The sequence below is a fragment of the Sciurus carolinensis genome, chromosome 2 (assembly GCF_902686445.1).
Source record: "Sciurus carolinensis chromosome 2, mSciCar1.2, whole genome shotgun sequence".
NCBI classification, from domain to species: domain Eukaryota; kingdom Metazoa; phylum Chordata; class Mammalia; order Rodentia; family Sciuridae; genus Sciurus; species Sciurus carolinensis.
Window position 1 is genome coordinate 14130061 of NC_062214.1, and position 13683 is coordinate 14143743.

The window sequence follows — 13683 nt, forward strand, 5'->3', positions numbered from 1 at the left end:
GAGTTGCAGACAGGGAGAGGTTAAGGAGGCCAGAAAGGGCCTGGGGAGGGAAGGCTGCCGGGCATGGAGTTCAACCTCCCTCGCCTGCCTGCCTCCCTCGGTGTTTCGTGGCTGCACTGTGGTCCAAACAAAGACAGACCAGCCTCTTCCTCATAAAAGTTCAGATTCCTCCTTTCTTTGGGAAAAAAATGTATAAGTTGGCAATGATCCGCCTGCATGGCAACCAGCAGGTGCTTCTGGGAAAGGACTTCCTTCTTTCTAGACGTGGGCTCTGCCATGTCCCCGTCTCTGTCTGCTTCACTCATGTCATTTGCTCGGGCTCTACTGACACTGTAGTTGGCAGGCTCTGGAAACCATTGACGACCCCTGGTGATGCTCGCGACAACCCTGTGAGTGGGTCAGAACATTTTTACCGAAGGGATATTCTGCACTTAGCTTGTCAGTGCAGAGCTGAACCTTAATTCCAAGTCCTTGGACACTGGGGATTCTTCCCTCTTGACACCATGTTGCCCAGTGCTTGGCTGGGGTTGGGGAGGACACCAAGAGAAATTGACAGCAGTTATGGCTAATTCAACAGCACACATACCATGTGCCAGGAGCCCATTCTCATTGCTTTACAGCTGAACTTATTAATCATCATAACAGTAGATGTCATTGGTAGACCCATTGTACAGATGAACTCACCTACGGGGTTAATGACTTTTTCAAAGCTACACAGCTTACCAGGGATGGAGGTGGGATGTGAACCAGACAGCCAGGCTCTGGAGTCTGCTTATAACCACACTGCCTATTAGAGGGTTGTATTGTCCAGGGCCCCTTCAATTCAGCAAGACCCTGTTGCAAGATATAAAAAGAGCTGGGAATACAGCTCAGGGGTAGGACATCCGGGGCCGATCCTCAGTATATATATTAAAAAAAAATCAGTTCCTCAATTTCACTAGCCTCATCTTTTTGTGCAGTGATGAGGATCAAACCCAGAGAGGGCCTCACACATGCTAGGCAAGTGCTGTACCACTGAGCTACATCCCCAGCCCTGTTTAATTTTCCTCTGAGATAGGGTCTAAGATGCTTCCCACCACAGCACTCCTACTTGCTGGGATCACAAGTATATGCCACCACGCTCACCTAGCCTCATCTTCAGTGCTCAATGCTACGTGTAGCTGGTGACTACTGTACTGTACAGAAGGGTCTCACTGTCCCAGGAATTCCTGTGTTGGATGGTGTGAGTTAAAACCTCTGCATTCTGATTTCAACCTCTGCCAGCTGTTACCCTGTGTTCTCACAGCCTATGGGGAAGAAGGTCAGAGCCCGGCACACAGTAACCACTATTGGTGGTACTCTCATAATTGGTGCCATCTTGTGGGTAAGATATTGGCTTCAGAAGGCTCCTGTGGGATCTCTTGCTATGTAAAGCTATCCCCAAACTAAGGGGCTTGTGATAACACCAGCATTATCTCACATAGTTTCAGTGAGTCAGAAATTCAGGAGCGGCTTAGCTGTTTGGTTCTGGCTTGGGTTTTCATAAGGTGGTCCAGATGTGGTCCAGATGTTGACCAGGGTTGCAGTCTTCTGAAAGCCTGACTGGAGCCGGAAGATCCAAGATGGTGCACTCACGTGCCTGGCAACTTGGTACTGGCTGCTGGCAGGAGGCCTCAGTTCCTCACCCTGCAAACTTACATAAGGTGGAGTGAAGTGTCATGACATGTCACCTGGCCTCTCCCGGAGTCTGTGATCCAGGTAGATATTACAATGCCTTTTATGACCTGGCTTTGGAAGTTACACTCTCTTCCTTTCATAAAATCTTACTGGTAGCACAAGTCAACCCTATTTGTTGTAAGAGTAGACTACAAAAGGGCTGGAAGCCATGTTTACGGTTGGTGACCATGGCTCCACTACTTGTCGATGCTGGGCAGGGCTTAGTTTATCTGGAGTGTTAACTCCGATAGGGCACTATATTATTTCTGAGAATGAAGCAAGGAATGCAAAGTGGATTCTGGACAAGATTGGGTCATTTTGTTCATGATCTGCCAATCTTCGGAGGCTGCAGAACTGACCCCTGCATGGAACATTGCCTGCATGGGGCATGGAAAGCTCTCTATGCCAAATAGATCTCCACCTGCCAATAATTTGCTACATGATTTTGGGGAGTAGGCAGAATCCCAAGGTGATCCCCAGCATTCGATCCCCACCTGGTGTATACAACTCATATAATTCCTTCCTCCTAAGTATGGCGGGACCTGTAAATATAGGATGTCCCTAGGTTTATGATTAGGTTACATTAGACAGCAAAGGAGAAGAGGTTTTGTAGATGTATTTAGTGTCCCAAATTAGTTGATTTTTAAGTTAGTTAAAAGGGAGATTATTCTGGGTGGTCCTTGAAGAAGCATGTGGCTGTGAATTCTTCAGCTATAAGGAAACAAGTTTCGCTAACAAGTCTGTGAGGCTGGAAGAGAACTCTATACCTCCCTGACTGACACCTTGATTACAACCTTGGAAGATCCTGAGCAGACCAACCAAGCTGTGCTTGGGCGCCATGGAAACTCTGGGACAATAAATATGTGTGATTGTAATCTGCTACTTCTGTGGCAATTCGTTATGCAACCTGGAAAGCAAATACCAGAAGGTCACTCACCTCCTGGACCATCAGTTTCCCCATCTGTTACATGAAGGAGGTGTGTAGTGTGCGAATCATTTCTAAAAAGTGATTTTGGAGTAACAACAGTGACAGCAAGTAGGTTATATAAAGTGGCTGCTGTGGGTCAGGCCCTGTTGAAGTGCTTTTGATATATTATTTTATTCTTCATGACATCTTATGATTAAGATCCACATTAACAGCCAGGCACCATGGCCCACGCCTGTAATCCCAGCCACTTGAGGCAGGAGGATCACAAGTGGGAAACCAGCCTCTGCAGCTTAGCACGGCCCTGAGCAACCTAGTGAGACTGTCTCAAAATAAAAAATAAAAAGGGCTGGGATGTAACTCAGAGGTAAAACACCCCTGGGTTAAATCCCCAGTACCTAAAACAGAAAAAAAAAAAAAAAAAAAAAAAAAAGAAAAGAAAAGCCACATTTACAGATAAGGAAACTGAGATACAGAGTGGTTGAATGACTTGAACTTGCCAAGCTCACCCAACGAGTACACACAGCTTTGATTCTAAGATGATTGCTGGCTGCTGTCTACATTAGATCTACCTTCCTTCATTTAAGATGACACCTCTGAAAATTAATATTGGTTAGGAGTGTGAGAAATATATATATATGTACGTATATAGATTTATATTTACATATAAATATATTAATCTATACATAGTTTTGTCCCATATATATGTCCTATATATATATGGGACATATATATATATCATATATATGTCATATATGATATATGTCATATATCATATATGTCCCATATATAAATCATATATATATCTTCATATATATATAAAAATCATATATATATAAATCATATATATATATATATATATCTTCATATATATATGATTTTTTTTTCCCCAGGACAAAACCAGCCAAATCCAGGATACCCCTATGCAGAGCAAGGTGATAATGGTAATGCCCCTTATCAGGCATCTGCCAGGGGCAGGGCAGACAGATGATCTTTTGGACTAGACAAGGGCTTAGGGATGAGCTTGGTGGGATGGGCCCCACCCCCGTACTCTTTAACCAGGGTAAGTCCGTTAAGAACTTGATCCAAGGCTCCGCCTGCCCTAGAACTTTGCCCCACCCCGCCCCCGTGGCAAGCAGCCAGCTGTGGCAGGTGTTTACCACTTCAACCACTGAAAGAATTATTGTACCACCACTACCCTGTCTTTGTCTCTTGGGGTCTGGAAGAGAGCCAGACTCGGCTAGGGGGCCTTTTCGTGTGTGTGTCTGAGTGTGCTCAGGCCTGGCACTTGGCAAAACCTTGCAGGTGTCACATTGATTTCACTTCCCTTAAAGCCGCTCACTTCCTCTCTCCCTTGTCATCTTCATGGTCCGTGCCCTCAGCAGTCCACATCCTCCCCAGGGAGGAAGATGTCTGAGAATTTTACCCAATTAACAAAAGACAGCTAGTGCTTAAAACGACAGACTATGTTTTTGGGTTTTTTTGGTATTGGGATTGAACCTAGGGATGCTTAACCACTAAGCCACATCTCTAGCCCTTTTTAATATTTTATTTAGAGACAGGCTCTTGCCAAGTTGCTGAGGCTGGCTTTGAACTGGAGATCCTCCTGCCTCAGCCTCCTGAACCTGTGGAATCACAGGTGTGTCACCACGCCTAGCTGAGACTAGTTTGTTAATGGTGGGATTTCAGCAGCTTGAGAGATGACAAACTGGTAGGTTTGGGGACAGTCATTTTGGCCTTATCCTCACTACGTGACCCATCCTTCCTCAGTCAGGGGTGCAGGATTCAAACCAACAGCAGGCTCTGTCATTGACCTGCTGTGATCTGGTTTCCCTTGGAGGCTCAGTTTCCCCATCTATAAAATGAGGAGGAAATGTGGGCCAGAGCAATGATTCTCAGTTCTGGCTCCTCACTCAAATCACACAGGAAAGTCTGCCAACAATACAGATGTCTGGCCCCCACACCCAAGGTTGAGCCACAGGGTGTGACTTAGGTAGCTAATTTTTATAGCTTTGTAGCTGATTCTAATGTGAAGTGGACTAAATTAATCCATAAACTTTTTTTCCTCTTTGGTACGGGGGATCGAACCCAGGGGTGTTTAACCACTGAGCCACTCCCCAACCCTTTTTAATATTTTATTTAGAGACAGGATCTTGCCAAGTTGCTTAGGGCCTTGCTAAGTTGCTGGGACTGGCTTCGAATTCCCAACCCTCCTGCCTCAACCTCTGAATCCATGAGGATTACAGGTGCCGTCTGATAAACGGGTTTTAGAGTACTTGGAAATTCCTTAGAAGTATGCAGAATTGAGTATATAGCCTCACAAAGAATCCCAAGAACAAATTCAAGGTTATCATTTGACTCCAACTTTTCACTACTGGAAATGAAAACTCAACGCTAAAGAGGAGAACAGTGCCACCTTGTGGTTTTACTTTGCACTTGCAACAACCAAATTATCTGCCATGCAACACAATATATTTATTTATTGAATATCATCAACCCAGTGTAAAAGGCTTTGCAATGTGCCTTCTACGACATGCCTTCTATGGCTTTCAACATGGAGCTCACAATCTGGAGGGAACAACGGGTAGGTACATAAAGCCCTTTGACCTGAAGTTAAGAGACAACAGGAAAGAATACAAGCCTAGGGCCAGGGCTGGCTTTTGTTGGTCTGGGTCTGGGCTTGGAAGAGCTCTGTGCTTGATTTCACCATCTCCTGTCTCTGTCTTAAAATTATTTGAACTAGGAGCCAAATATTTTCATCTTCCACTAGGCCCTGCAAATTATGGAGTTGGTACTTCTTCAAGTAGTTGAGGAATTTTTGACATCTGACCTGAGTCTGGAAGGCAGGGCAGTAGTGGAGAGAGAGCAAAGGAGAAAGATTATTTTAGTGTGGAAGGAGAGGCAGAGTCCTCATGCCATGGTGACAGTAGTGCTGTGGGAGGGATAGCAGATCTGGTGCTGCAGAGGGGGTGGAGAGGGAAGAAAATGTGCTGCGAGATGACTGAGGCCCAGGTTCAAGGAAGTGCCCCAGGACAGGCCCAGCAACTGGAACTCAAATACAGACCAGGGATGGAGCTTTGGGGTCACAGGCTTATAGGTGGGACCAAGGCTTGTAGGATCCCCTGAGAAAAGTGCAGAAGAGGACATTGCTGCTTGGCCGGCCCTGGGCTTTCAGGGCAACTTAGGTTCTTGACTTCCGAGGCTCCTTCTTTGAGGAGTGGCAGCGGAAGCCCTTGAGGGCAGGGATGAATGGGCCCTTGAGCCAGCTCCCCACATGGCATGCTGTGAAAGTCCTCTTAGCTTCCTCCCTGCTCCAACACCACCATGAGACAACACAAACCCTTCCAAGGCAGGCCCTGTGTTCCTCAGCTAGGATTCAACTTCAGGGCCCACATGGGATCGGAGCAAGATTCCTCCTCACCCCTCACAGTGGATTTGCTGACGGCAGATGACAGAACTTACTCAAGACTCTGGTGAGTCTAAAAAGCCAACCCGATAGGGATTTGCTCATAAAGGGATTTTCCCATAAAGTCTCTCGGGACTTTCCACATGCTGGGGGAGGAGTTCTACGGGAAATGAGCTCTTCCTCAAAAGGTCAAGGAAGGGCCTATGGGGCTGAGTGCCGAACCCACAGTTCAGATCAGGTGTCCCTACTGGACATCACCAGGGGCTGGTACAGGTAGCTGGCACCATCATGTCCCTGGTTCCCATAGCCCGAGCCAGGGTCCTGCCTGGTGTTTGTTTGTTTGTTTATTTTTTCTTCCCTGGGCAGAGCGTGGGCAGCCTGATCAGTGCTGGATTGTGATTTGGTCCTTGGTCCCCATACAAAGAAGTCCCCTCTTTTAGCTGCATTATGGCCCAGTCATCCCAAGAGTTCTGTCTGGATTATCCTGGGAAAGATTTGTTCTGAGGTGCTCCCGTGTTGCCTCTGGGCTTGGGCTGCATTCTTGCCTGAGATGTGACTATAGCTAGTAAGGTAATTAATTACTGGAGGGACAGGGGCTCAGGGATGCCAGCTACCTCTAGAAAAGATAAAAATGGCAGGCTCTTGACACAGAATCTGCCCTGCATAGGGGTTGATTCTAGGACAGCAGAGGAAGCCCTGATCCTCAGGCCTGCATTCAATTAGGCCCAGAAAAGAAATAACTAGGGAGATGGTTATGATGGCAAAGCCTGCCTGCTCTCCCGGGCACCAGCTCAGCCACCAAAGCCGTGGGCCAGAGAGCAAACACAGGCAAGGGCACAGTGTGCGGCTCCAGCCCTGGAGGAGTGCCCGGAGGGGCAGATCCTAGTGACCCACAACAGGACCAGGGCTCCAAGTGGGATCCGGTGTTCCAGGTGAGACTTAGGATTTGCTGTGACTTGGTGCTGTAGGTCAAAGCCTACAGCTTTGTGCCCGGGAGAGCAGGCAGGCTTTGACCTACATCTGACACTCCAAGCAGAACCAGTGCTCAAGGGCATGCTGGCCATGATTCAGGAGGCATGCCTCATGCCAGGGTTTGTGAAACTATGTGTTTTCTGCTCAAGTGGGGACACAGATGCCTGGAGGGCAAATGACCCAGGCTTGGCTCCTCTCCCTCCACCCAGCTTGTGAAACTGGGAAAGAAAGGAGAGACAACGACAGAGGGGATAGGGACACAAAGTTCCTGAGGCAGAGAGAGATAAATGGACAGATAACAGATAAATGATGGACTGATCGATTTAGAGACAGCGAGAAGAAACAAAGACTGGAAGAAACACACACTGAATACAGACAGCATCGCTTGGGTCGTGTCTTCCTATATGTCTAAGAACAGGTAAATGACGCGTAAAGACTGAGCTTTTCTGGCGAGCCTTCTTGCCCTTTCACGGCAAAGGGGCAAGGAAGCAGAGCATGGAGAGCTGGAGCAACCCCGGGGCGCAGGCCGCGCCTAAGTCTGGATGAAGAGGTGGAAGTTGGTGCGCGTGAACTCGTGGTGGATGCTCTCGAGGAGCGCGTCGGCGTCTGTAGCAGGCTCGGCGGCGCCGGCGGGACCCGGCCTGGCGCTGTACTCCGGGGTGTAGGTGAAGGAGAAGGCGCTGGGGTAGAACAGCCCATCGGTGCGCACCAGGCTCACAGGCACCGTGATAGGAGTGCGCAGCCAGCGCCAGTCGCTGCCGAAGGCCGCCACATCGGGCACCACGCACACGAGGGACCTCGGGCTCCTGGGGGTGGGCCATGGGGGTTAAGGCTACAGTGACTTTGGTGGCATGAACACTCCCATCCCCGCTCCCCAGAGCCCCGGGAGGCTGCTTCCTCCGCCCCGTACCTGTACATGGTTTCTGCCTCCACGTCCCCGAACCACACCTTAAGCCCCGCGTGGAAGTTCTCTCCATGCAGCTCCAGCGTGGCCACGTCACCACCGCCGCTCAGCTGGGGTAGAATGGGACCAGGTGGGCTGAGGAAGGGACCAGAAGTCTGCTGCCCTCCCTCACCAGCACTCCCACCTGCTGGAGCAGACACCTCCAGGCCCGCCGCCGGCGCCCCCCAGCGCCCCCCAGCGTCCCCCAGCGCCCGGCTCACCTCCAGGGTGCTGATGAGCGGCACCGGAGTGACGGGCTCGCGCGTACGCGCCAGGCTGGTGCTGAAGGAGAACTCCACCGACTCGGTGCCGATGATCGTCCAGCAAGAGCTGTCGTTGAGCAGCGCCCTGTTCGCCTCCTTGGGGCAAGGAGAGGCCTGCGAGGAGAAGCGGCAGAAGCTTCTGTCGATGGTGGCCACCGGAGGAGCCAACAGAGTGCCCGGCCTCCCCCCGACGGTCCCAGCCGGTCCCGTCCTAGACGTTGCGGTCTACATGCCCCGGGGGTCTGGACGAAGCCCCTAAGTTCTCTCACTTAGAGTTAAATAAATTCGGTGCACCAAGTGGTCTCTAATGGCCTTATTTTCTTCGGATTCTATAATTTTAGTTTCATTAATTAGCTTATTTATTTTGGCACTAGGGATTGAACCCAGGGACACTACCACCAAGCTGCATCCCCAGCCCTTTTTGTTTTTCTTTGACAGGGTCTGGCTACATTGTCCGGCCTGACCTCAAACTTGAGATTCTTCTGCCTCAGGCTCTCCAGTGTTTGGGATTACGGGTGTGTGCCACCAAGCCCAGCCTACAATTTTATTTTTTAACATTGTGCAATTCGGTATGCTAATATACTACTATTTACATATTCATGGGGAAGGAATATTATTCAATAATAACAATAGTCATTCTCTACAAATTAAGATTTCATCTCCCAACATTCTATGATAATATTCTTTTGGGAATAATATTGCTGAACAGTCATTATTATATTCCACACTTTGCAATTCTGTCTTAACATTCTATGATTCTAATAGTTTTGCTCAACAATGATCAATACTGTTACCAATTATGATTTTTATTTATGTTCTATAATTGTATATCCTATCATTCTATGATTTTAATGTTCTTAGGGAAGGAGTGTTGCTTAATAAATAGTAATTATTATTTTTTTAAATATCCTACAATTCTGACCTTCCATGGCAGGCAGTGTTGCTCAGTAAGCAGCGACCATGGTGATAGCTCACATCACTCTCCCGTTCTCCCTTTTGAGGATGCTTGTGCGGTATTCCCACTCACCTGGAATTGCACCACCTTCTCTGTGGCAAGGCATAAGTAGGTGCCACCCCCTCCTGGAGGACCACCTGGAAACTGAAAGGCACACTTGTGCAGTTGAGAGATAGGCTCGTCCACGTCAAGGAGCGCACACTGTTTGGCTACCTTGCGGATGATCTGCAATACAAGCGTGGTTGGCAGAGTGGTGGCGAGGTGTCCAGGGGTTCAGAGGCTGTCATCCCTGCCAGTCTCTGCTACTCTGATAACCTTTCGGTCACTGGCAGATACCCACAAACCAGTGTTTCCAGAGCGAGAATAGGTGTCTCATGTGTGGGGCCTCACCTCCCAACCCTACCCACATGCTTCCTCTCCATGAATCTGGGGAGCCCCTTCAGGCACGCCCTCCCTCCTCCTACCATAGGTGGCAGCGTGAAGCCAGTGACCGTGCAGACAAGCTGAACCAGGGAGCCGTAGCGGACGTAGCCCTCTCGAGGAGGAAAGTCCCCCTGGGAAGAGTGCTCATCAGCTGGGGGTGAAAGAAAGAAAGGAAGGAAGAAGGACTTCAGGGGCCCCAAGCTTCTGCCCCAAATCCTGGCCCCATCTCACATCATACTTGGGCCTTGTGGGAGGGGTCGGCCCTCAGGGAAGCAGTTAAGCTGAAGGTTCTAATCCTGGGAAGGTCACTTGGGCCATCATTATAAATGTCTGCTCCTGGGGCAGACACTTACGTGGTATGAGGGAGAAGGGCATGGACATTGGAATCAGAATGGCTTGGATTGGTCACTGACTCACTGGGACCCTGGGCAAGTCTTTTTATTTCTGAAGTTCAGATACGCAGAGCCAAGTTTATTTTCCTTGAGGAGTTGGGGTGACGATTGAACAAGCTAATGCACAGGGAGAGCCTGTGCCTGCTGACATAATTACCCAGGTGGAGCGTGAAGGCAGCCCACTGTCTCGCGCTGGCCACAAAGGCCCCATCTTCCACGGAGAGGTAGCGTGTGGACACCGTCTGGGAGCGCAGGCGGTTGAAGAGGGAGACCTTTGAGCCTGAGGATATGCACACTGTGAAGGGAGGTGGAATCAGTGCCCTGGCCTGGTGTGGTCCCTTGGACTTGCCAGTCAGTCTCCGATCCTCTGTCCCCTGTGCCACCCTATGCCCACTGACCTGGACACACTGCATTCATATTTCACAGCTTCTCATCTAGCGCTTGCTGCTGTCCTGCCTCTGTCCTTTGCCCACTCCCTTACGCTCCCTAGGCATCCTCTGTTCAAAAAACCAGAATCTCATCAAGTCACTCAGGGCCTACTTTGTGGTAGGCACTGTGCTGGGTACTGGGTACCAAAGTGTCAACTAGGCCCGGCTCTGCTTTGGAAGAGTTCACTGACTCAAGGTCATAACTGTACAATAGTGATATGATGTGGTGAGGGCTGAGATATGGATCTTTTTGGAGGAGGTTATGCTTTTAGCCAGGGAGCTTGCAGTCGGTGGGCATTACACAGAGGCCACTCAAGCAAAGATGGTGTGGCATGAAAACAGCTGCGTGATGCTTCCAAGGCTTGACATTTCTCTCTTCCAGTCTATCGCACATACTCAGAGTCATGGCTTGAGCTTCTTGTTGGACTCTGACCATCTGGGGAGAAGGCACGGGTGGATCCTTGGCCAGTATCTTCTTACAGTGCTGGACAGACTGCAGGTGCTCCATTTACACTTTGTCTAAGCCCCCCTCCTTAGAATAACAGCCAGTGTTTATTGTTGTTTTTTTTTTTTTTTTAGATTGTTGAATCTTTTCTTTTTTTAAGCCAGTGTTGATTGTGTGCCAAGTACTCTTCTAAATGTTTTCACATGTTTTAGCTCATTTGATCCTCTTAACAACTTTCCAAGGTAGACAATACTACCCACTATAGGTAGCAACCCACTCAAGATCATGCAGCTCACAAACTGCAGAACAGCTTGTTGTAAGCTCAGGCTGCTGAGTTCTGGAATCTGCACTCTTAATCATCACATTGTGCTGCTACTCTATCTGGCTCTCCCCTGATGCCCAGGGCCAGCCAGAACACTCTGCCTGGATCTGAACATTGCACAGATTTTGTTGCTGCTGATGTTTTCTGGTGCTGGAGATTGAGTCCAGGACTTCATGCGTGCTAAGCAAGCACTGTACCCCTGAACTACATCCCCCTGTTTGTTTTGAGACAGGGTTTCAAACTTGCTGAGGCTGGCCTCAAACTTGCAATCCTCCTGAGTAGCTGGGGTTATGGGTATGTGCTACAGCACTCAGCTCCAAATATTCCTTAAGTTAATGGATGAATATTCCAAACATCATTTTCTTCATTTACGATATAGGAACAATGATAGCAACTACCTCACCGGGACACATGAGCATCAGACAGAATGATGTCAGTAGATGCTTGCTCAGAAAGCCCCCTCCCACCCCCCATCCCCACCCCAGCAATGTTCAGACATGCCCCTCCCAGCCTTTCTTAGAACTTCTAACCCTGGGATTTGCCACTTGACATCAGGACAGTATATATCTCAAATTGCCTCTCGAATCCATTGTGTCTGTCTCCTCTGCAAGGCTATGCTTTTCTCTAGAAAGAGACCCCTGCTCTTATTATATAGGGATCTAGCACACGGCAGAGTCAGGCAGAGTCAGGCAAACAGCAGGCACTCCATATTTTTTTCTTACTTTCTTTTCCCTCCCTCTCTCCCTTTCTCTCTCTCTCTCTCTCTCTCTCTCTCTCTCTCTCTCTCTCTCTCTCTCTCTCTCTTGGGTTTCACTATGTTCCCTAGCCCAGTCTCTAATTCCTGGACTCAAACGATCCTCCTGCCTCAGCTTCCCAAGTAACTGGGATTATAGGCACACGCCACCGCACCGCGCTCCACAAATACTTTCACCTGAATTTCCTGTCACCTTATTGCCACCCCCTCGCCTCCAGTCCTGGGGATTTAACTCTGGGGCCTCGCGCACATAAGCAAGATGCTGTACTACTGAGCCCCAAACCTCTGTACCCCAAACCTCTCTATCGTCATTTTTAATCTGTCCCCAGTTTGCCAACTGCCAGTCGTTTTTTGTCTGTTCTGAGCCCCGCCCCCATCCCCCCTTCCACCCTCAAGCTTAGGCGTCGCCTTTCCTCAGTCTTTGCTCCTTGTAACCCCAGGTTACACTCGCTCATTCAGATCCCGCTCCCCTCTTGACTAGACCCCACCCCTGTCACTCGGATCCCACCCCGACATCTCGACTCCACGCCCCCCACCACGTCCCTCTCCAAATTCTGCGGCTCTTGACTTGATTGCACCTCCCGCCCTGCCTTGCAGTGAGGCCCCGCCTCGGCTCACGGTCGGTGTTTTTCAGCGACTGCTTCTTTTGCGATGGCTTGGAGATGACCTTGATGAGGCGACTGTGGAAGGTGCCCAGCTCACGGCCCCCTCGAAGCACCAGCCGCAGCACCAGCCGGAAGTGCTTCCTCTTGTCGGCGTCTGAGATATACAGGGTCTTGGCACAACCAAATTCCTGTAGGCATGAGGACAAGGGACCGTCACATCCCGCCCTCCACCACCGAATGAAACAACCTCCCGCAGTTTTCTGACGCCCAGCCCTTCGGAGGTGACAAGCAGCTCCAGGAGCCAGGCCTCAAGCGAAACTCCGACCTCCCGATCGCCTGATCTCCCGATCTCCTTACCTATCTCTTGGCTTAGGGAGGGGACATAAGGGGACCTCCTCTCCAAGAAAGAGGCAGGGATGAGAGCAGGAATCGGGCTCCCTCCCATGCACTCTCACCCTGGAGTCCGGCTGCTCCTCGAAATTCAACTTCTGCGTCTCGGCAGCGCTGCCGGACGCGCCGTCCAGTCCCATGTAACCGCAGACGGTGGGCCCGGTTTCCCCGGCCTGGTGGGCTGAAAAGGGGCGTGAACCGGCTCTGAAAGGACTCGGGATCTTGACTCAGGCGCCAGGCAAGCTTAGCTTTCGCCGCCAGAGGGCGCAGCGAGGCTGCGTCAGAGAACCGTCCCGCTCCCAGGCCCAGAGCGCAGTCCTCCCTGCTGAGACGAATAACGCGCAGCCCTTGAGTGCGCCCTTACCTTGACCCTGCACTGGCTTCACCCTCCAGCCGGGACCCGCGAGGTAGACACAGGGCGGGGGGCAGAAGAACCTGCGGAGACATGAGAGTGCTGGATTCATATACCCATCTCCGCTTGCCTGTCTCGTGAGCATCTCAAGATGCAAACCCTACAGTCCTCCCTTTCGCCTCCATGACCGTGAACCCCCTTAAGCTCCGAACTTTGTTTTATCTACACCCCTTAGCCAATCCATCACCACGCCCTCCCTTCTACCTTCAAAACATATCCGGAATCCACAGACTTCTTACCACCTCCCCACCGCTACTGTGCCTACATCTGCCTTCCAGCGGGTCTCTCTATTGTCCTCCTCCACCCTTCGAACTATTTTTCACACAGCAGGCAGAGTGATTTTTTTTTTTTTA

At 50.0% G+C, this 13683-nt stretch overlaps 1 protein-coding gene across 4 annotated transcripts; it reads right to left on the minus strand.

Annotated features, from left to right (window-relative positions):
• Window positions 1-5081: 5081 nt before the first annotated feature.
• Rbpjl (recombination signal binding protein for immunoglobulin kappa J region like) lies at window positions 5082-13666 on the minus strand. 4 transcript variants are annotated; one of them, XM_047541987.1, is made up of 10 exons: window positions 13596-13666; window positions 13283-13353; window positions 12984-13099; window positions 12542-12716; window positions 10132-10269; window positions 9624-9733; window positions 9232-9384; window positions 8163-8318; window positions 7909-8012; window positions 5082-7804 (listed from the first exon to the last, which is right to left on the minus strand). In XM_047541987.1, coding segments are annotated over exons 1-10 (1299 nt in total). In that variant the 5' UTR covers window positions 13598-13666; the 3' UTR covers window positions 5082-7530. The 4 variants fall into 4 exon arrangements, with proteins under 4 accessions (XP_047397943.1, XP_047397946.1, XP_047397944.1 ...); XM_047541990.1 differs by having other exon boundaries at window positions 13570-13662; XM_047541988.1 differs by having other exon boundaries at window positions 13535-13631.
• Window positions 13667-13683: the final 17 nt, after the last annotated feature.

What these genes read in the sequence shown, in the direction of transcription:
- Rbpjl (XM_047541987.1), bottom strand. An exon ending in GTCGCTGAAAAACACCGACC is followed by an intron (nt 10,270 to 12,541) that starts GTGAGCCGAGGC and finishes CTCCCTTCACAG; the next exon opens with TGTGCATATCCTCAGGCTCA. An exon ending in GAGGCAGAAACCATGTACAG is followed by an intron (nt 7,805 to 7,908) that starts GTACGGGGCGGA and finishes GCCCACCCCCAG; the next exon opens with GAGCCCGAGGTCCCTCGTGT.